The following is a 23,975-nucleotide window of genomic DNA, read 5'->3' as shown; positions in this document are numbered from 1 at the left end:
TTAGCGTTCACTACCTCATAAAAGCTGAGCATGTTAGTCAAACAGGACCTGTCTTTAGTAAACCCATGTTGATGCTGAGAAATAAGATTATTTTCTACTATGAAGTCATGTATAGTATCTCTTAGTAACCCCTCAAATAGTTTGCATACAACTGATGTTAAGCTTACAGGTCTATAATTTCTTGGATCTGATTTTTTGCCCTTCTTAAATAATGGGAAAACGTGGGCTGTACGCCAATCCACTGGGACTCTGCCAGTTGCAAGAGAGTCACAAAAGATAGGATAAAGGGGTCTATCTATAACTGAACTTAATTCCCTTAGGACCTGAGGATGCATGCCATCCGGGCCAGGTGCCTTGTCTATTTTTAATTTGTTTAGTCTTGCCTTCACTTCTTCCTGCGTTAAGTATTTAATATTACAGTTAGAAGATTGAGACTCTTCTGCCTCTGTAATTTGCAACAGTGCTTCCTTTTTATTTTACTGCCATCTATCAACACTCATTTGTTACTGAGGTGAACACCCCTTCACCCTGGTGATGTTTATTTGTTTAAAGGACTTCCGAGGCCAAATTTAGAAAAATAAATAAAAAAAGTTAGATACCTGCACCAGTTTGGAAGGCACGGAGGACGCCGTCCGTGCCCTCCGTGCCGTTCTGCCGGGTCCCCGCCGCTCAATAGCCCCCCGAACGGCTCCCGACCTCACGGCCCGGGTCAGGCTCTCCTGCCTACACAAAGATGGCCGCCGGAGCTGGCCGCGGCTGCGCAGTCCGCATAGCCGCGAGTGCGGCTGCGCAGCTCTAGGGCCAACCCCCCGATCCACGTAACAGGCTGTTTCCTGTAGCGTGGATCGGGGGGTTGGCCTTAGAGCTGGGCAGCCGTACTCGTGGCTATGCGGACTGCGCAGCCGCGGCCAGCTCCGGCGGCCATCTTTGTGTAGGCAGGAGAGCCCGACCTGGGCCGTGAGGTCGGGAGCCATTCAGGGGGCTATTGAGCGGCGGGGACCCGGCGGAACGGCACGGAGGGCGCGGAAGGCGTCCTCCATGCCTTCCAAACTGGTGCAGGTATCTAATTTTTTTTTAATTTTTTTTTTCTAAATTTGGCCTCGGAAGTCCTTTAAGAAAAAGATGGGAATTGTGGACGAGTGTGTGGAGAATTGACTGCTTAGAGCATGTTAAAAACGTGTGTAAATGACAGAGTAGACATGGGGATTATTTGAGAATGAAAGTTTAGGAGAGAAGTTACAGCCCGGGCTGCTTGTGTCCAAGATGGATAAACAAACAAGTCATACACTGTCGAGACACTGTTCTAGCTCCTCCTCACTTAGAACAGTTTAGGAAGGAAACAGCACAATCTAGTGGCTTCTTAAAGTGCCTGAGACAGTTCTGCACGGAGTTCTACAAACCTACCAGCATTATGTCTCAGACACTCTTGATAAATCTGGCCCTTTGTTATTGACACAATTAAAACAAACTGGAGGGGCCAAAACCGCACCAGGGATATGTCTCGTTCGGAAACTAAGTGGATTTTTAAGTTGCTTACATTGAGTCTGGAAGGTTTAAGGACTCGTTCACACTATAAGAACTTTTCTAAGCGCTTTGTGATTTTAAAAGCTCTTGCTAATGTAATCCTATGCGAGTGTTCACACTGGAGCGATGTGATTTTGTAAAAATCCCCCTCTGCATTGCTTTAGTAAGAGCTTAAAATCTCTAGCGCTTAAAAAGCGCTTGTTGTGTGAATGAGCTCTAAGGCCTTGTTCACATTGCGTTTCCGATCGCGTTGGCGTTCACATTGGGCTTTTTCTGACGCTTTTTTTTTTTTTTTGCGATTCCCAGCGATTTCTGCGTGTTGGGCATTTTTGTAAGCACTTTTGCCGACCAATTCTGTTTTTTTCACTTCCTGATGTCAGTCAGGAAGTGAACTCTTTCACCTGGAAATGAATAAATACAATGTATTTTTTTCATAAAAGCGCGAATGCAATTGCCGGATAAAGCGATTTGTGAGCATTTTGCGCTTTTCCTATTCCTACCATTGTAGTAAAATCTCCCCGAAAATGGTCCATTCAGCGCTTTTCTGATTGGAAAGCGCACGGAACGCCCCAATCTGAACTAGTGCATAGGAAAACATGGTGTAAGCGCTTTCAGGGCGATTTTGAAAAATCGCCAGCGCTTACAAAAATGAAAAAGCACCTCTAGTGTGAACGAGCCCTAAATGTGGAACTTGCTGTTAATTGTTTTATTAATAACTCATGAAATGTGCCGTATATACTCGAGTATAAGCCGACCCCCATTTTTTACCACCCAAAACAGGAAAATAACATTGACCCGAGTATAAGCCGAGAATAGAATGAGGCACTTATTGAGGACCTCCTAGGGCTCTCTGTTCACTAACCCAAGACTCTGACTCCAGCATCTTCAGCTGAAAAGGTATGGTTTGACCATTGGCTCCTTCCTGGATTTCACATTACAATTGCTCTCTGTGCAATGATTAGGGCCATAGAAAAAGCAGTATACATAGTTACAAAACACCCCCCCAGTATATCCGTCATGTGCTGGCGCTTTATGTGCAGCAGCTTGTGACCACCTGCCACTTTACCACAGCATTGCCCGCAGCCATCTTCCCCGGCCAAAGTAGTAGGCATAGTCACTGTATGCTGTCAGTCTCCGTCCCCACAGCCCCGAGTGTCTCCAGCATGAGCTTACATACAGTAATTGGCCACCAATACTTTCAGGCAGCTGTTACCCACAGCTGTGTGTCCAGCAGTACTCGCAGATGCATAGTTACGGTACTATGCAGTTGTTTTCCCCCACTGTCCCCCTCCAAAGTAGTATGCAACGTTACTATATGTCCCCGAATGTCCCCGGCATCTCCAGAGTCGTGCACAGCGGCGCAATCACTCACCGGTTCTCGCTGCCAGAATACATCTTCAGCTTCTCTGTCGTCTCTTCTCTATGACGTCCTTCAGTGGCACTCACAATGTGAGGTGCCACTAGAGGGCGACATAGAAATGAGAAGGATAGAGAAGCTGAAGATGCATCCTGGCGGCGAGAATGAGTGAGTGATTGCGCCGCTGTGCACGACTCTGGAGATGCCGGGGACACTCGGGGACATATAGTAACGTTGCATACTACTTTGGAGGGGGACATTGCGGGAAAACAGCCGCATAGTACCAGAACTATGCATCCGCGCTGACTGCCGGACACAGCTGCGGGTAACAGCTGCAAGTATTGCTGGCCAATTACTGTATGTAAGCTCATGTCGGGGACACTCGGGCGGTGAGGACGGAGATGGACAATGTACGGTATCTGTGTATACTACTTAGGCGAGGGACAGTGTGGGAAAACAGCCACGAGTACCGCTTTTACATGCCGCTGCACATTAAGCAATAACCAGCACGTCGGGGACAAATACTTTTATGGGGTCAAAAACTCGGCTTATACACGAGTATATACGGTAATATTTTTTTTGTGATTGTGCCTGTAATTTGGTCCACACAAATTCTTAGGGCTTAATTCACAAAAGGGTGCTAACATAGTTAAGGATACTCGAAAAGACATGTGACATGATGAGATGACATGTGACATGATGAGATAGACATGTGTATGTACAGTGCCTAGCACACAAATAACTATGCTGTGTTCCTTTTTTTCTTTCTCTGCCTGAAACAGTTAAATATCAGGCATGCAAGTGGCTGACTCAGTCCTGAGTTATCAGGGAAAAAAGTAAAAATGAGCTTTACTCACCTGGGGCTTTCTCCAGCCCCTTGCAGACGTCTGTCCAACGCCGACCGCTGTGCTCCCGCCTGCCTGCGCAGTTCGCTGCGGCCCATGTGGCCATGACTGACAGCGGCGATTCACACAGCCGCAGTAAGGCCGACCCCGTGGTCAGCCTGAATACCGAGCAGCGAGAGCGGGACAGCAGCGGGGAGCGGAGGTGACAGTGTGGGACAGTTGGCTGCAAGGGGCTGGAGAAAGCCCCAGGTGAGTAAAGCTCATTTTTACTTTTTTCCCTGATAACTCCTTTAAGCCAGTGGTTCCCAATCTTTTCCAGGTTGTGCCAAACATTCAGATATACGTGACACGTATAAAAATAAGGATACTAATCAGAAAATCAATAAAGAGTGCATTTTCAGAACACACTTGAAAATGAGGGCTAGAACTTTTCATGAATATGATTAAAGAAAATCTGTACTCTAAAATACTTACAATAAAAAGCATATCATTCTATTCATTATGTTCTCCTGGGTCCCTCTGTGTTGTTTCTGCCACTCCCTGCTGCAATCCTGGCTTGCAATTGCCAGTTTTAGGCAGGATTTACAAACAAAAGACATGGCTGCTAACAGCATGTGATAGGCTGAGAGTAGCTCAGTGTGTGTCATACAGAACTTGGAGGGGGCCTGGAGAGGGTGTGTATAGATTCTATCCTATCACGAGCCCGACAGAGCCGACAGAGGAAAGATTATATTATATAACAGAGATAACACAGCCACTGTGCAACTAGGAAAGGCTGCAGTAAGCCAGAGCACATTAGAACAGGTATAGGAATTTATAGGATAGAAGAAATAACAATTAAGGGCTGCAGTGACAATCTGCTTCTGCGATATACTGCTGCTAACACAATGGGGGGTTAGAGGGACACAATGCTGCTGCACAATGAGCATTGGGCTGCAGGAATAATTTTCTGTTAATGCTACTGCTCGCACAGAATAGCTTGAGGGACACTATGCTATATGACAAGTGGAGCAGAGACAATGTACTGCTGCCAAGTCCTCACACAGTGCCACAGGAAGAAACTTCCCAAACTCACCGCTCCATGGCCACCCCTCCGCCCCTTCTCCTCCTTCCCTTCAAGCATCCACACTTTGACTTCATCCTTGATGTTCCGCCTCCGCCCTCTGACTCGTAGTTAGTGAAGACTACAAGAAAATGGCCGCAAATGCGGGTGGCGGCAGCCATTTTCTTGTAGTCCTGCACTAATACGGTACGAGGAGGAGGGCGACGAGTGGGGGAGATTAATGGCAGGCAGAGAGCGGTGACACATAATCACAGAAAAAAGCACACTACCAGTATATGCTGTTCAACCACCTGATATTTTTATTATCAAAATTGGTAATCCTTCATGTAATTGCAAAAAGCCAGTCAATCGGATATTAAAGAGAACCCGAGGTGTGTTTAAAGAATGTTATCTGCATACAGAGGCTGGATCTGCCTATACAGCCCAGCCTCTGTTGCTATCCCAAACCCCAATAAGGTCCCCCTCCACTCTGCAATCCCTCATAAATCACAGCCGTGCTGTGAGGCTGTGTTTACATCTGTAGTGTCAGTCTCAGCTGCTCCCCCTCCTCCTGCATAGCTCCGGTCCCTGCCCCCGTCCCTTCCCTCCAATCAGCAGGGAGGGAAGGGATGCAGGCGGGGACTGGAGTTCTGCAGGAGGCGGGGAGAGCAGCAGACTGACACTATAGAGATAAACACAGCCAGCTCTGACAAGCTGTTTGTCAGCAGCGTGGCTGTGATTTATGAGGGATTGCAGAGTGCAGGGGGACCTTAGGGGGGTTTGGGATAGCAACAGAGGCTGGGCTGTATAGGCAGATCCAGCCTCTGTATGCAGATAACATTCTTCAAACACACCTCGGGTTCTCTTTAAAGGTTACATATAATTATATGCACACAAACACCATAAAATGGGCGATTGCTACTTATGGTGAGCATTGGAATAGATTGCAAGAAACATTGGAAAAATATTGGCACATATTGCTAAAAGATGATAGGATTGCTAGAGCAGTCGGACCTCGTCCAATGTTGACTGCTAGGAGGAATAAGAATTTATCAGATATGTTGGTGCAATCAGAATATAAGGGTAATGCTGAGAGGTTTTCTCGCCGTACCAATGGCATGATAAGATGTGGCAAATGTTCTGTATGTCCATTTGTGGAGGAGACTGGTGTTTTTTTATGATTCTACTAACAAGAAACAGTTTAAGATTAGGAGTAAAATTAATTGCGATACCACTTATACAATATATCAGATAATGTGTCCTTGTGGACTATACTATATACCGTCTTTCCCCGAATATAAGACACTGTCTTATATTCTTTTTGGGGAGGAAATGTGTGCTAGGGCTTATTTTCAGGGGTGGGAGGGGCTAGACGCTGTGTGTATGGGGAGGTGCGTGGTCTCTTACCGCACCTCCCTTGTGGCTGCGTCCCCCTCCGTTTCTGGTAATTCCTCCGGTGGCGGCGGCATAGTAATCCATCTGTGAGGGCGCCCTGTGACCCTCACGCAGTACGCTAGGCCGGCTCTGCGCTGGCGCTCTCTTCCTGTCATCATGTGCGCCCGGCAGATGCGTCCCAGGCGCACACTGATTAATCAATGTGCGCCTGGGACGCATCTGCCGGGCGCACATGATGACAGGAAGAGGGCGCCAGTGCAGAGCCGGCCTAGCGTACTGCGTGAGGGTCACAGGGCGCCCTCACAGATGGATTACTATGCCGCCGCCACCGGAGGAATTACCAGGAACGGAGGGGGACGCAGCCACAAGGGAGGTGCGGTAAGAGACCACGCACCTCCCCATACACACAGCGCCCCGCCCCCAGCTAGGCCTTATTTTCGGGGTAGGCCTTATATTTCAAGCATGCTTGAAATATAAGGGAGGCCTTACTTTCGGGGTAGGTCTTACTTTAGGGGAAAGACGGTAGGAAAAACAAAAAGAGAATTAAAAACTTGCATACATATTAGAAGCATTAATGATTCAATCAAGGAAGAAAAGAGGGATAAGACTCCCATTTCCACTCACTTTGCTGAATTTCATGGGTCTAGTACTGCAGGGTTAAAAGTAAAAGGTATATATTGCCTAAATACAAGCATCAGATTTGAAAAGGCTGACTCCCTGCTGTATAAGAAAGAAAGTTATTGGATATACACATTGGACACAATGCATCCGAAAGGGTTTAAATAGGGACCTTAATTTAAAAGTATTTTTGAAATAACTTAATGATTGTAGAGACCTTGGTGGATAGATTTCTTTTTAATGTTATCCTTTGTGTATATCCTGGGGCTTTGTAATTGCAACAGTGGATGCTGCTACTGCTTGCTCTCTCACCAGAACAATACTAGCTGTAATGATTACATGCAGGTGAGAGTTCTATGATGTAATGGGCATATGAGAATTGGTTGTTATTTATTTTCATTATAGGTGTAGTCTATAAGATGTCCATTAGATGGCAGCACCAGCGCTGGATATAATTTTTTCTAATGCGCATGCGACCTTTTGGTCGCATTATAATGATGAGAATAAGAGATCCACTCCCATTAACTGAGGTAACTATGATACAAGGTCTTTATTGCACATGCGTCCTGATGGCCGCCATGATGGATGTGGAATAGGTGCTTGCGCAGTACAGCAATACGCTTGGAGCAGCCTCTTCATGCCAAGCGACCTCCGGGTCGCATAAAAGACGGTCACATGATTCAGCGCAGTTGCGCAGTACGTCCTGAGGAAGTCCCTGGGCGGGGCGAAACGCATCGACGTAGGCCTGCGTCACGCGCTGCTGGTGTGCTTCGCCGCCCCCCTCTGTCCTCCCGCCGCATCGGAGCGCGGTGCCCTGTGCTATGACACACGTTACCAATGCTGGACTGTCAGTATGATACGAACTACAAGGCCTCGAGTCCTGTGCCTGTGTACAGTTAAGTACGCCCGCTGTTGGAAGAAATAAGGACTCTGCGGTTAGTTGGGCCGGGACGACAGCTTATGATGTCGGCATATGTCAGACTGATGGAGGAGGCGGTAACTATATAAAATGAACTATGCTATATCCGTTTATCCAATCTTGCAATCTACATATAACGGCTTTTTGCTAAAGGATGGGATCTTGTCACTGTTTGCACGGAACTGTTACGCACAGGAATTAGTGTGGTTAAACAACAAGCACTACAACGTAGATTCGTGGATGTAAGACAGACAGTGATTACTTATGATGGAGGCCAGATGCACAGGGTCTTTCAATTACTATGCAAGAGAGACTATTTGAAAATCTGTTTTATTAAGGAAAGAATATGGCTCCTCAGTGTTTGGAACTTTGGGTCCCTTTGATTGTGGCCTACAAGAACTGATGCGCATAGTCAATAATTTCTTTATTTTTCTCTTTTTCAATTTTTGTGCTGCCATCTACATTAATCTGACTGCCGCTACTGGGGTGACGACCCCGTATGTTTACAGTTACGATAAGGAGTGTGTAGTAGTTGGGGCATGGTGCTGTGATTGCGGGGGACATAGGGGGGCGGGGAGTGCATTTTTTAAGTGGCTAGGGACCACCATTACCAGGTGTGCGTGGGGTAAGGTGTGAGCATGGAGAAGTAGGTGGCATGATAGGCGCCCTTACGGTTGTTTACACGTGGTCCATGCCCACTTTCCCCCATGGACATTTTTTGGTATAGTTATACCTTTTGTATGAATGAGTGCTTTCATCGCACGGGGTCGTGATAGGCATTCAGCTGAGACAAGTTAGGGCAATCGCCCATTTTATGGTGTTTTTGTGCATATAATTATATGTAACCTTTAATATCCGATTGACTGGCGTTTTGCAATTACATGAAGGATTACCAATTTTGATAATAAAAATATCAGGTGGTTGAACAGCATATACTGGTAGTGTGCTTTTTTCTGTGATTTTGTTTTTTTGACCAGTGCTTGTGCCCACTTGAGTTGCATATGCTTGCATGTACATTTAAGTACTGGTTTATGAGCGGTGACACATAGCTGGTGCTGCCGTGACACATAAGTGTATCGCGGCACACCGGTTGGGAACGCTGCCTTAAGCAATCAGCTTGAGTGCCCAACGCTGTCTTGTACTACTACATGGTGACTTTTCATGCTGTGAGCACCAAGGTGGCTTTTGGAACCCAGGTACAGTGTATCAGCCCATTGTGTGCCGGCCACTTCCTGGACCTTCTCTGCTTTGTGGATAAAACTGCTGTAAATCACTTTATTGTGCAATCTTGGTACAAATATGCAGTTCTCTTGCCAATAAAAAGAAGAGAGAGGCACATACCATTGCAGGAGAGATGATGCAGGAGGTGTGTGCAGGGGACAGCAAGCCTTACGGCCGTTTTGCGCTGTGCGTTTCTATGGAGGCTCAGGCTTTTTGGTGCCACATAAAGGTTTAACCTCCCTGGCGTTCTATTAAGATCGCCAGGGCGGCTGCGGGAGGGTTTTTTTTTTAATAAAAAAAAAAACTATTACATGCAGCCAACTGAAAGTTGGCTGCATGAAAGCCCACTAGAGGGCGCTCCTAATGCGTACTTCTGATCGCCTCCGAAGGCCGCAATGAGCAGCCTTCCTTGTTTCGCTTTCCTTGGCGCCATGGTGACGAGCGGAGTGACGTCATGGACGTCAGCCGACTCCAATCCAGCCCTTAGCGCTGGCCGGAACTGTTTGTTCCGGCTGTGCTGGGCTCGGGCGGCTGGGGGGGACCCTCTTTCGCCGCTGCACACGGCAGATCGCCGCGCTCCGGCGATCAGGTAGCACACGCGGCTGGCAAAATGCCGGCTGCGTGTGCTCCTTTTTATTTGAAACTAATCGGCCCAGCAGGACCTGAGCGGCACCCTCCGGCGGTAATGGACGAGCTGAGCTCGTCCAGACCGCTAAGAAGTTTAATGGATAAAACAGTAGATAACGGGAAACTGTGTATGGGGTGGTAGAAATGGTGGTCAGTGGGCAAAGTGTCCTAGGTAGGAGAGTATAATCATCATATACTGTATTTCACACAATATGCAGGCTGTTACATTTTCTCCTGTACCTTTGTCGTATCATCCAGGGTCATCAGGGACCCCCCTTTAGCTTTACAGTTTTTCTGGCCTTCTTCCCAAGAAGCGGAGTTGTTTGACACGCAGTAACACTTGTTCTTGTATTGCTGCGACATATCTGGTGCGGACAACAAAAACAGAAGATATCTCACTACTGAATTGCAGCTTAATCACTTCAGGATCACAGGTTTTTTCCCTTAAAAACCAAAACAACTTTCACATTTCAGTGCTCTTCCCTTTCATTCAGCGATAACTTTATTGTTACTTATCACACTGAAATGATCTATATATAGTTTTTGTTCGCCACAAATTATGCTTTCTTTGGGTGGTAGTTTTTGCTATGAATTATTTTATATGCATTGTAAAAGGAATACTAAGGAAAAAAAGAAAAAAAAAATGATTTCTCAGTTTTCAGCCATTATAATTTTAAAATAAAATGTGCTTTGGTACATAAAACCCACACATTTTATTTGCCCATTTGTCTGGTTTATTACAACGTTTAAATTGTGTCCTTAGTACAATATATGGTGATAATATTTTATCTGGAAATAAAGGAGCATTTTTCCATTTAGGGATTTTTAATACTTTTTCACTTATTACAAGAACTTTTTTTTGCAAAATTAACAGTGATATACTCTCATGACATCCGTATTAGAAAAGTCCCTAAGGTAACTATTTATGTAAAAAAAATTAAATGATGTAATTTTTTTTAACAAGTGTTTTATTTCTGTAACTGTGGGGCAGGGTTGGAAGGGGTTAAAAGTAATAAAATAAAGAAATAATAATTATAAACTTTCTATGTAAAACAGTATAGTGGCATAAATAGGTGTATTTTACCTTTTGGCTACAAGATGGTGCAACTGAGACCGTGTTTCTATTAATAGAACACAGCCGAACACGGAAGTGTCGGGTCTGAGAGCTTGTGTGACATTTACAAGCTCTTCGAAGACACGGGAACGGTGATCGGGATTGAGAATCAAAAGATTCTCACATCCTGATCACAGATGGAGGGGGCTGCGACGGTGGATCGACGGTAAACAGCGCAGGGATCATGAACGCGACGGTAAGGCAGCAGTACACATATCTACCCCCCCTGATCCACACGTGTAGTTTAAAGGATACCTCAACTGACATGTGACATGATGAGATAGACATGTGTATGTACAGTGCCTAGCACACAAATAACTATGCTGTGTTCCTTTTTTTTCTTTCTCTGTCTGAAAGAGTTAAATATCAGGTATGTAAGTGGCTGACTCAGTCCTGACTCAGACAGGAAGTGACTACAGTGTGACCCTTACTGATAAGAAATTCCTTTTTTTATCTCTTTCTTGCTCTCAGAAGCCATTTTCTGCTAGGAAAGTGTTTTATAGGTGGAATTTCTTATCAGTGGGGGTCACACTGTAGTCACTTCCTGTCTGAGTCAGGACTGAGTCAGCCACTTACATACCTGATATTTAACTCTTTCAGGCACAGAAAGAAAAAAAAGGAACACAGCATAGGAATTTGTGTGCTAGGCACTATACATACACATGTCTATCTCATCATGTCACATGTCAGTTGAGGTATCCTTTAAAGGGGCGTGGATATGCGTACCAAGGATCCTAAAGTGGTTAAAAAGCTTAAAACTGCTGGAAAAAAACAAAAAACCTTTACATGCATGTGACTGATTTTACATATGAAGCTAATCAGTTCTCTCTTCCCAATCCTATAGTCCAACATAGGTAAAGTGGCCAGCACTAGATGGCGATGTTGCTGATAAGATCCGTCACCGAGTCATCCCCTTCAGATCAAAGTGGCGGACCCAACCCGACACTCTGATCACCGCTGGCCCCATCCCCTGTGCCAAGCAATATAAATATTATGTGGGTACATTTAGCCTGATCTCTAGGGGTAGACATGCAAAAAGGGCACCTGGAAGAAAAGCCATATTGTAACGATCGGTGTCAGCACACAGAGAGTATCTGATTATTGATGATCTGCAGAATCACCAACAATACAGATGTATACTTGATTATGGATGATCTGCAGAATCACCAATAATACAAGTATGACTAACCTCTGGACACCTAATGAAGTGTAAGTGCTTGGTGCAACTGTAAGGCTATCTCCCGTGGAGCGGGAGACACAGATACTGCTGCAGCTAGTGACCACCTGAGGAGCAGGTGGCCCCTGACTGTGCAGGGACTATCTCTTTAAGAGGAGGAGATAGAGATAATCTTGCAGCCAGTGATTCCCTGATGGACTGGAAATCAGACTGTACTGCAGCCAAGGATCCCCAGATGGATTGGGAATCAGACTGTACTGCAACCAAGGATTCCCAGATGGATTGGGTATCAGACTGTACTGCAGCCAGTGGACTCCTATGGGGTAGAGGCCCCTGGCTGAACTGCAGGAAGGACTCTCTGAGGAGCAGGAGGTCCTTGCAGCTAACTGACACCTGGTGGATTAGTGTCACGGGTAGTACAGACAGACTGATCACTCGAGGGATGAGTGACAGTCAGAAGGGTCAGACAGGCCAGGTCGGCAACACACGAGCAGATAAGGTACAGAGACAGAAGGCTGATTCGGTAACCGGGTACAGGCAAGGTTGGCAACTGGTAGACAGATAGGCAGAGGTACCGAATCAGAAAGCTAGAGAGAGGTCAACCGAGCCAGAGGTCATAACAGATATCAAAAGCACAATCCTAGTCTAAGGTGTGAGGTCCTTGGTCTCGACACCCGGGAACTAGTCTAAAGAATAACACAGTAATGACACAGTAATCCTAAACTTGGGTGTGAGGTCCTTGGTCTCAACACCCTGGAACTGGTCTATAGTATAACACAGTAATGACACAATAATCCCATGCTTGGGTGTGAGGTCCTTGGTCTCAACACCCTGGAACTGGTCTAAAGTATAACACAGTAATGACACAGTAATCCTATGCTTGGGTGTGAGGTCCTTGGTAACCGATTTCGACACCCTTAAGGATCCGGGTGTAGACTGGTCGACTCCCTGGTCATACATTTCTACAGTTGAAGCCCCATGGACCGTTAATTTTCTATTGTGAGGTCCTTGGTCTCAACACCCTGGAACTGGTCTAAAGTATAACACAGTAATGACAAAGTAAACATCAAGAGCGGAATCTGGCTAAGTGTGAATTCCCAGTTCCAACTGGTTCTAACACACTGTAAGATCTGACTGAGGTCTGAGTGCTCACACGTAAGCATTCGCAACGGTAGACAACTTGCAACTGACAAGCAAGTCCTATAAGTACCCAGAGCTCTCACCAGCCCCGCCCCAGTCACTCAGCCAATCCGGAGCACAACCGGAGTCAGCTGACCGGCCTGATCAGCTGACTCCCCTTCTACTAGCATAAAGGTCCTGTCGCCTGGCCCGCGCGCGCGTAGCTCTCCACCTGTGTGCACTAGAAGGACCAGGTGAACCAGCAGCATGTAGCCGTGCGGCAGAGGCCGCCGGCTGGAATGCGGAGATAGCCACTCTGCTGCTTGTCCACGCGGCGGCATCTCCGCTATTCATTACACATATGCAAAACAATATTTTTCATTTCTGTATTGTAATCTAAGATCAAGTGCTATATATGTTGAATTAACGGTATTGAAAACGCAAAATACCATCTATCACAAAACGATATTTACACTTGTATTAAGCATAGGAATAAAATCGAAGATATTACAGTTATTTTACTGCAACTATACCTTACCGTACTCTTACATAGAACCCTCCCTGTACCTATCCCTAACCCCTAGACCCCCCCCAGGTGGTGCCTAACCCCGAAAACCCCGGTGCCATTAAGCATACTAATGAAATTGTAAATATTACAGATTTTTTTACTATATCTTACCGTACTCACACAGAACCCTCCCTGTTCCTAACCCTAACACCCCCCCCCTGGTGGTGCTTAACCCAAACCACCCCCCCTGGCGGTGCTTAACCCTAACCACCCCCTGGTGGTGCTTAACCCAAACCACCCCCCCTGGTGGTGCTTAACCCAAACACACCCGCTGGTGTTGCCTAACCCTAAGCCCCCCTCCCCCCCCATGGTGCCTAACCCTAAACACCCCCACTGGACAAACACCCTTACACACATAGAAACAATATATTTGATAATGTAAAATACTTAACTACAAATAACATGAATAGAAAAAGTTCTATATTTGTAATAGAATAAATAGCCTTACAATCACATACACATTAAAAATGTTATGAATAGAAAAAAAGTTCTATATTTGTAATGAAATAAATAGCCTTACAATCACGTATGCATTAAAAATCTTAAAATAACTTTAATATTAAAGTGGTCTGAAAGTCAGCATTTCTCTAAAAGATTCCTCACAGCTTGAAAGCTACCATCCCAGAATTTGTTTTTGGAAAGAACATTGCTGAAATGGTTAAACAAAAGCACTTTCTCCTGCTATTCAGCTTCAATCAGCATCCAAACTGTAGATAACAGTATCTTTATTACATTCTAATGTTGTTACAATGGCCTCAATTCACTAAACAGTTTAGACTAGTCTACTGATGGTTTTTAGTCTACTGATGGTTTGGTCAGTTGCATCAAAGGGGAATTCACTATTACCAAATGTTTTAGATTGTTTTTTAGACCCGGTCTAAACCATTTGGTAATTGGGTCAGTAAAGCAGGGGAAATGATCAAAAGATGCAATTCACAAACAAGTAGCTATGACTGACATCCTTCTCCTCTGATGAGCTCTCCTCTGCATACAATTACACTCCTGCATAATTAATTCAAAAGTGTAAGGAAACGCGGAAAGGCCGCCGTCTCTCGAGGTGAGGCGGCTGTTTCCGCGTCCAGCATGGCGTCACAACGCGGAAAAAACGCCGCATGCCGCATAGGCAGTGCGGCGGAATCCGCATTGGTAACGGCGGAATCCGCATTGGTAGCGGCGGAATCCGCATCAGAGGCGGCCCCCGCACTAGATACATTGCATGACAGTACTGGTGTGGCTGGGACTGATAGTCCACCAAGATTCAGACTTACACGCGCGCGAGCACAGAAGCAGAGTTTAAATAGCAGTTAGAAGGGAGTCGGCTGACCAGCTGGGTCAGCTGACAAATTCCTCTGCTCTCATTGGACCAGCAATTAGGGAGGTCCTGGAAAGGTCCTTGAGTATATATACTGCTGGCTGTTCACTTGCTCTTTGTCTGGCGTGCGATCACATATGTGGAAGCACCCAGATCCGTAGTCAGATCCGCAAGTGTGCCGGGACCAGCTGGAGCTGTAATCCTACACTTAGCTAGATTCTGTTGATAGCTAAAGTACTAGTTTGATTGTGATTATCTGTTATGACTTTTGCCTGCCTTGACTACCCTTCTGAATTCTGATCTTGTACCTCGATATTTCTGATACTCTGTTGCCGAACCCCGGCTCGTTCCTTGACTCTGCTTCTGCCTCCTGATTTTGTACCCCGATATATCTGATACCCCGTTGCTGAACCTTGCCTGTACTTTGACTCCGCCTTTGCCTCCTGATCTTGTACTTTATCTGTCCGTGTGTGTACGACCTGGCTTGTCCGACCTCGAGAACCGACCTTACTGTTAGAGGCGGTTCCTCGCTCTGTTAGTGATCCTTCCTCCTGAAGGTTACTTTCAGTCTGTCCTTCCTACTGTCAGTCTGACTCCTCCCGTCTTGGAGAGCTCAGGTCTGCGGAAGGAATCTGTGCAGTACCCCTTGCTGCACTGAGGCCTAGTCCTCTAAGTGTTACTGTTACACCAAACACTACACTCTACTCAGGTGAACAGAGGTTAGCTAGTATATCGGATTATCAGTGATACTGCAGATCACGTATAATCTGGTATACATCTGTATTCCCAGTGATTCTGCAGATCACTGGTAATCAGATCCTCTTTGTGCTTCACCGATCGTTACAAAAAGGTTCTATCCTCACATCTAAAATACCTCACAGAATTACTTTACTGACAAGAAATCAGCTGGTCTAATCTCTGTCAGGAAAAGTGGGCGTGGTTACTCCTTGTTTGCCTTTGTGAATTGTGTAATTGCTGAATGTTAGACCAGGTCTAAAAACAGGTCTAAACATTGCACCAAACCATCAGTAAACTAAAAACCATCTGTAGACTAGTCTAAACTGCTTAGTGAATTGAGGCCAATGTGTGTAAAAACAGTGTAACAAGTGAAGGGGCTATCTGTGCTGCAGACACACACACACACTAATTAAAAGATGTTAATATATAATAAAAAGCAGTTGGAATAAAATGCAATGCCAGCTTTCAGGGTGCGATAAACTACACTTTGCAAACTTGTAATTTGTAAACAGACAATATTACTTGTGCACAAAAGTAAATATGATAACTGTACGAGTAATAAGTAGGAAAACACATTTTCATTGAATGTTATGTCGGAATTTCAGACCACTTTAAACGAGATAGATTAGTAAAATAATAAATCTGAAAACTATAATTTACGCATTATAATTCTGAAAACAAGGTTAATACCAAAAGTGGTATATTTGTAAGACAATAAGATTGAAAACGAAAATATATGCATTATGCTTTAAAATGAATTTTAAAACGATATTATAAGTGAAAAAATGTTACTCATTGTACTTCTGAAAGTGAACATTAAAACCAATAAAATAAGTTAAACTGAAATTCGAAACGATATTTGTCACAGTTGTTTTTGATATTTGTCAAAGTTTTGTTTTCACGATCCCGGCAACCGCTATTTATCAGGTGCCCTAATTTCTTGTTTGGCGCCCAATAGCTGATATTTTGCATTGCAGCCTATGATGCGCCCTTTTTGTCCGTTAGCACCCTTTTTTCCCCATTTCCCTCTAGGAGCGCTGCCAGATCTAGTCCAGTGCGGCATCACCCTATGAGCATCTAAGTGTTGGACTTGATCTCCAGTAGCACACAGAGTAATAACAAAATGTGTTAGCTGGCACACATGCAAGGGGGCGAAGCTACAGTGAGTGAGCTGGCACTGGCGTTCTGTCCCTCATCCCCCTCCGGTGTGCCGTCACCATCCCCCTGTCCCCTCCGGTGTGCTATCTATCCCCCGTCCCCTCCAGTGTGCGGTCACCATCCCCCTGTCCCCTCCAGTGTGCTATCTATCCCCCGTCCCCTCCAGTGTGCGGTCACCATCCCCCTGTCCCCTCCGGTGTGCTATCTATCCCCCGTCCCCTCCAGTGTGCGGTCACCATCCCCCTGTCCCCTCCAGTGTGCTATCTATCCCCCGTCCCCTCCAGTGTGCGGTCACCATCCCCCTGTCCCCTCCAGTGTGCTATCTATCCCCCGTCCCCTCCAGTGTGCGGTTACCATCCCCCTGTCCCCTCCAGTGTGCTATCTATCCCCCGTCCCCTCCAGTGTGCGGTCACCATCCCCCTGTCCCCTCCAGTGTGCTATCTATCCCCCGTCCCCTCCAGTGTGCGGTCACCATCCCCCTGTCCCCTCCAGTGTGCTATCTATCCCCCGTCCCCTCCAGTGTGCGGTCACCATCCCCCTGTCCCTCCAGTGTGCTATCTATCCCCCGTCCCCTCCAGTGTGCGGTCACCATCCCTCTGTCCCCTCCAATGTGCTATCTATCCCCCATCCCCTGCGGTGTGCTATCTATCCCCCATCCCCTCCGGTGTGCTGTCACCATCCCCCTGTCCCCCTCCAGTGTGCTGTCACCATACCCGCCCCCTCCAGTGTGCTATCTATCCCCCGTCCCCTCCAGTGTGCTGTCACCATCCCCCTGTCCTCCCCAGTGTGCTGTCACCATCCCCCTGTCCTCTCCAGTGTGCTATCTACCCCCTGTCCCCTCCGGTGTGCTGTCACCATCCCCCCTGTCCCCTCCAGTGTGCTGTCACCATCCCCCCTGTCCCCTCCAGTGTGCTGTCACCATCCCCCTGTCCCCCCCAGTGTGCTATCTATCCCCCGTCCCCTCCAGTGTGCGGTCACCATCCCCCTGTCCCCTCCAGTGTGCTATCTATCCCCCGTCCCCTCCAGTGTGCGGTCACCATCCCCCTGTCCCCTCCAGTGTGCTATCTATCCCCCGTCCCCTCCAGTGTGCGGTCACCATCCCCCTGTCCCCTCCAGTGCGCTATCTATCCCCCGTCCCCTCCAGTGTGCGGTCACCATCCCCCTGTCCCCTCCAGTGTGCTATCTATCCCCCGTCCCCTCCAGTGTGCGGTCACCATCCCCCTGTCCCCTCCGGTGTGCTATCTATCCCCCGTCCCCTCCAGTGTGCTGTCACTATCCCCCTGTCCCCTCCAGTGTGCTATCTATCCCCCGTCCCCTCCAGTGTGCGGTCACCATCCCCCTGTCCCTCCAGTGTGCTGTTGCCAACCCCCTGTCCCCTCCAGTGTGCTGTCACCAGCCCCCTGTCCCCCTCTGGTGTACTATCACCATCCCCCTGTCCCCCTCTGGTGTACTATTACCATCCCCCTGTCCCCCTCTGGTGTACTATCACCATCCCCCTGTCCCCCTCTGGTGTACTATCACCATCCCCCTGTCCCCCTCTGGTGTACTATCACCATCCCCCTGTCCCCCTCTGGTGTACTATCACCATCCCCCTGTCCCCCTCTGGTGTGCTGTCACCATCCCCCTTTCCCCTCCAGTGTGCTATCTATCCCCTGTCCCCTACGGTGCACTGTCACCATCCCCCTGTCCCCTCCAGTGTGCTGTCGCCAACCTAGGTCCCCTCCGGTGTACAGTCACTGCCCCTCTGGTGTGCTGTCACCACCCCTGTCTCCTCTGCTGTGCTGTCGCCATCCACCGCCCCCTCAGGTGTGCTGTTCATCTCCTCTAATGTGCTGTCCCCATCCCCTACGGCGTGCTGTCGCCATCCCACTGTCCCCTCCGGTGTGCTGTCATCATTCCCGTCCCCTCCGGTGTGCTGTCACCATCCCCCTCGTCCCCTCCGGTGTGCTGTCCATCCTCCAATCCCCTACGATGTACTGTCGCTATCCCCATGTCCCCTCCGGTGTGCTGTCACCATCCCCCTGTCCCCTCCGGTGTGCCGTTTCCATCCCCATGTCTCCTCGGGTGTGCTGTCCCATCCCCTCCGGTCTGCTGTTGCCATCCTCATGTCCCCTCTGGTGTGCTGTCCCCATCCCCCATCCCCTCTGGTGTGCTGTTCATCCGCTCCCGTGTGCTGTCCATCTCCTGTCCCCTCCAGTGTGCTGTCGCAATACCCATGTTTCCTCCGGTGTGCTATCGCCATCGCATGTCCCCTCCGGTGTGCTGTTGCCATCCCATGTCCCCTCTGTTGTGTCTGTACAAACCCGTGTGTGCTCCGAGTCAGTCACAAATCCTTTAATAGTACGATGATCACACTGAAGTTTTGGTGAAATATCTAAGGTTTTTATACCTTACTGATTTCAATTTTATGACTGCCCAGCTAAAAGCTTTAACATAGGGATCCTTAGCTAGGCGTTTGTCTAGCAGGACTGATAAGGCTACAACTTGTACTTTGATGGTACTGACTGCTAGGTTCATGTCGATACTGTTCTACAGGAAGTCTAAGACTGTCGACAAGCTTTTAACTGGAATAGGTAGACCTTTTCTGGTCTTCCACCCACACAACATCCTCCACACTTTATTGTAAATGTTTTAATGACAAGGTACTCATAGCTCCCAACTGTCCCTTTTTCGGAGGGACAGTCCCTTTTTGGGAGCCCTGTCCCTCTGTCACCCTCATTTGTCCCTCTTTTAGGACCTTGTCCCTCTTTCTATGTAAATATACATATTTCTATACTAAAAATGTGTTTGATTGACTCTAAACTTTATTCCCAACCTTTAAATTGATATATTACTAATTTCAAAATGTTAGTATGAAGGAAAATGAACGAGGATAGAAAGGACCAGTGTTGTTTGAATTTTAAAACAACATATGTTTCTTATGAAATCTTTATAGTATGCGTGACTAGAAGCATGGTGAGGGCGTGGCCAGGGGTGTTGCAGGGGCATGGCTTAAGTGTTCCTTTTTCTCATCTCAAAAAGTTGGGAGATATGGGTACTTATAACTCCATGTGGGAAACCCTTGTTTCTTAGTAATACAGTTTCAGGACCCAGGCAGTCAGATGAAACCTCTCTAGGTTGGGATAGTACTGCCCTTCTGAGATAGTAGATCTTGTCACAGAAGAAAAGGACATGGGTCCTTCAAGATAACCTTAACTGTAATAAAAGAAAAGAGTTTCACTTAAGCTGGGGCTTTGACCAACCCCCTGCAGCCATCCTGTGCCTGTGGCGTGAAGAACTGATCCTCCGTTTCCCCGCCGCAGCTAACTTAAACGTCATCGAACGCGTCCTGCACAGGCTAAATAAGTGGTTCTCTCTTACTGCGCCTGCACAGGACATGTTCGATGACATGTATGCGCACCAGTGTACACGTTCCAAGGGCCGCATAAGCGTAGTAAAACCAAAACTTAGCTGCAGCGGGGAAACGGCGAATCTGTTCTTCACACTGCGGGCACAGGACAGCTGCAGGGGGCTGGTCAAAGCCCCGGGTAAGTGAAACTCTTATTTTGTTACAGTTAAAGTTCCCTTTAATGGCCATGAACTTGACCAGCAGAAACCAAGGCCATCTTGGCCATCACGGTGCAATTAGAATTACCGTAGCTTCCTCTTGTGCAATCCAGGGCTGTGGAGTCGGAGTCAGGGCAATTTTGGGTGCCTGGAGTCAGAGTCGGGAAAAAATGCACTGACTCCGACTCCTAATGAATTTAAAAACTGTAATTAAAATAGAAAATATGATAAAATGTTCTATTTCTCAGATAATAGTCATCATAAATAATTTATATATACAGTAATAGCTGTGCTTAGTCCACAAAAATGAAATAAACCAATCAAAATTAGTTACTTGCGCTGCTTCAATAAAGCAGTCCCTGTATTTTTAAAGTCAGATATACATATCTGATTGTGACTGTATATATGATGTGTACACAGGAATCTCTTATATATACTAAATAACATCTATGCTGTAAGTATAAAGCCTGATGTGTAGCCGTGTCACTAATAGAGATGGTCAATGAGATGGAAATAATTCTGCGTTGATTCTGATTTATGCAAATGTACGCACTCTTTGCTCATGAAATCAACTAATTTGATATGTTGTTAAAATTTGGTTTGGTGACTACGAATTAAAGGGTACCTGAGATGGATGAAAAGAATAGTTTTATACATACCTGGGGCTTCCTCCAGCCCCCTTCAGGCTAGTCAGTCCCTCGCTGTCCTCCTCCACCACCTGGATCTTCTGCTATGAGTCCTGGTAATTCAGCCAGTCAGCGCAGTCCGGCCACGTGCCGCTTCCACAGCCAGGAGCATTGTGCACCTGCGCAATAGTGCTGGTGGTAGATGGGAAAGAGGGGGAGGGTAGTAGGGGAGGGAGTAGGGATAATTAAAAACTCTGAGGCCTGCAAGATAGGTCGTTTGGACGTCAAATCGGGCGTGTGTACAGTCGGTAGTTCAGCTGATAATGCTAGTTTTGACAGATCCGTCAAAACCAGCGTTATCAGCTGAACGACCGACTGTACAAACTACCAATTGTTTGGAAAAATCCGACATGTGTATGAGCCTGTAGGTAAAGACATCAGTCTCTGCAAATCTGATTTTCTAACTGTGTAAATGGTATACAGATGTTTTTTTCGTTTGCCAATGTTTTCTTCTCTGTAAGATTATGCAGCTTTAGAAATAAAAAGTAAAAACAAACAAAAAAAAAACAACATGTTCTCAGACTGTCCTAGAACTAGTGCTGTTCTGATTGCTAAAAATTACTAGATGTTGGAAAGCTTCACCTTCAGGTCTGAACCCCAAACTCTCTGGACATGGAAATGCTGGAAGGGTGCCCCCAATTCCCAAGAGCTGGTATCTGTAGTTATTTTTGTTGAAGGCTTTACAACACATGGACATCCCTGACTGAAGTTTTGGAGATTTAAAAGATACCCGAGGTGACATGTGACATGATGAGATAGACATGTGTATGTACAGTGCCTAGCACACACATAACTATGCTGTGTTCCTTTTTTCCTTTCTCTGCCTGAAAGAGTTAAATATCAGGTCAGAATCCAGAATCAGAATCTTTTATTTCGCCGGAATTGGGTTTGGCAAGTACAGGGCTAGTGTGAGAAAAAGAAGGACATAACGATACATATATGTAAGCAGACAGACAATATAAAGGGTACAGTTACAGCATTTGGACACATTTGAACACGTATATATGAAGTGTGCAGCCGTGCGGTCAGGCTGGGTGCTACCAGTCACCACTTGTCGTGGTAGGATGAGGAGGGATCTAAGAGTTCTAAGAGTTCAGATAATTTACGGCTGAGGGGAAGAAACTGTTCCTGTGCCTTGTGGTCCTGGTGTAGATGGATCGGAATCTCCGGCCTAGGGGGAGCCTACTAAAGAAGCGGAAACCTGGGTGGGACAGGTCATTAGCGATTTTTTGAGCTCTGGAACGCAGTCTAGAGTTGAAAATCTGGTCAAGAGAGGGGAGTGGTTTCCCGATGATTCTCTCCGCTGATCTGATGACCCTCTGCAGTTTGTGTCTGTCGCTGGCATACCAGACCAGACCAGGATGGAGGAGCAGAGGACAGATTCAATTGTGGCAGTGTAGAAGCTCGTCAGAAGCTCGCGGGCCATACCGAACTTCTTTAGTTGGCGTAGGAAAAATAGTCTCTGCTGGGCTTTTTTCTGGGTTGAGGTAGTGTTGGCTTTCCATGTCAGGTCCTTAGAGATTGTCGTGCCAAGGAGGCGTGCACAGGGGACGTTCTCAACTACCGTGCCGTCAATGCTGATCGGGGGTGGGGTGCTGGCGCGTTTCCTAAAATCAACAATCATCTCGACCGTTTTTGTAGTGTTGAGGACCAGCCCGTTCTCCCTACACCAGTGGCAAATTCTGTCAATCTGCTGGCGATACTCCTGCTCATCATTACCCGAGATGAGGCCAACGATGGTGGTGTCGTCGGCGAACTTGAGGACTTTGACGGAGTCCGCAGTGGACCTGCAATTGTTAGTGTATAGGGAGAATAGGAACGGCGACAGTACGCACCCTTGGGGGGCTCCTGTATTGGTGGTCCTTGGTTGGGAGATGATAGTGTCCAGCTTGACGGCCTGGGATCTATTACTTAGGAAGTCCGTGATCCAGAGGCGGAGGGTGGGGTGGACTCCGAGGGCAGCGAGATTTTCCTGAAGTATTAGGGGGCTGATGGTATTAAACGCCAAGCTAAAGTCGAGTAGAAGGATCCTGGCGTATGAGTCAGGTCTGTCCAGGTGTTCATTTACAAGCTCCAGGCAGATATTTATGGCGTCGTCAGTAGACCTGGTTGCTCTATATGCAAACTGGAACAGGTCCAGCAGGGACTCGGTCGATTGCTTGAGGAAAGGCAAAACCAAGCTTTCAAAGGCTTTCATGATGACTGAGGTGAGAGCCACCGGCCTGAAATTGTTGAGGTCTGAGACACCCTGTTTTTTGGGGAGGTGGGATGATTGTGGACCTCTTGAAGCAAGCAGGGACCCTACCTTCCTGGATGGACTTGGTGAAGATGGATGAGAGAATGGGAGCAAGCTGCTGTGCGCAGGTTTTCAGACAGGCTGGTGACACTCCATCTGGGCCTGAGGCTTTCCTTGCATTAATCCTTGACAGGTGTTTCCTGACATCATCCTCATACACCGCTACGGGGGGGGGTGGGCTTGCATGTGGGGGTTCTAAGTCAGAGGAGGTGGCCGGAGGCTCTGGGGACCTTGCTGGATTCTCAAATCTGCAATAGAACTCGCTGAGGTTCTCAGCAAGTTCAGTGCTGGGAGTTGCATGCTGCGGAGGGGGCTTGTAGTTCGTGGCAGCCTTGAGCCCCTTCCAGACAGTTCGTGTGTCTCTTGAGGAGAGGTTCTGTTCCAGTTTTACAGCGTAGTTCTTTTTGGCGGCCCTCAGTTCCTTGTTTAGGGTGTTTTTTGCCCTCCTATACTCCTCCTGGTTGCCAGACTTGAACGCCAGTTCCTTGCTTCTGCGCAGATGCCGAAGTTTATTGGAGAACCAAAGTTTGTCATTCGGGTAGTGTTTGCGGATTTTTGTTGGTACACACTGCTCCTCGCAAAAGCTGATGTACGAGGATACAACATCTGCCCACTCGTCTAAGTTCGGTGTTTCCAGAGCCTTCCAGTTCGTGCAGTCGAAGCAGGCTTGAAGTTGTTGTTTAGCCTCCTCTGACCAGACTTTGCTGGATCTT

General features: G+C 47.1%; 2 protein-coding genes across 2 annotated transcripts in view; one reads left to right on the top strand and one right to left on the bottom strand.

Annotated features, from left to right (window-relative positions):
• Nucleotides 1-23,975, top strand: part of LOC137570321 (snaclec trimecetin subunit beta-like) — a 902,833-nt gene that overhangs the window by 393,263 nt on the left and 485,595 nt on the right. The gene's annotated exons all lie outside the window — the stretch shown is intronic.
• LOC137570320 (C-type lectin domain family 5 member A-like) overlaps nt 1-23,975 on the bottom strand; it is a 106,817-nt gene that overhangs the window by 22,729 nt on the left and 60,113 nt on the right. Inside the window, exon 8 of the mRNA XM_068278965.1 lies at nt 9,789-9,913. Coding sequence (XP_068135066.1) covers nt 9,789-9,913 — 125 coding nt within the window. The remainder of the gene's footprint in view (nt 1-9,788; nt 9,914-23,975) is intronic.

Source organism: Hyperolius riggenbachi, chromosome 4, assembly GCF_040937935.1.
Source record: "Hyperolius riggenbachi isolate aHypRig1 chromosome 4, aHypRig1.pri, whole genome shotgun sequence".
Classification (NCBI taxonomy): Eukaryota; Metazoa; Chordata; class Amphibia; order Anura; family Hyperoliidae; genus Hyperolius; species Hyperolius riggenbachi.
This window is presented reverse-complemented; position numbering and strand designations above follow the sequence as displayed.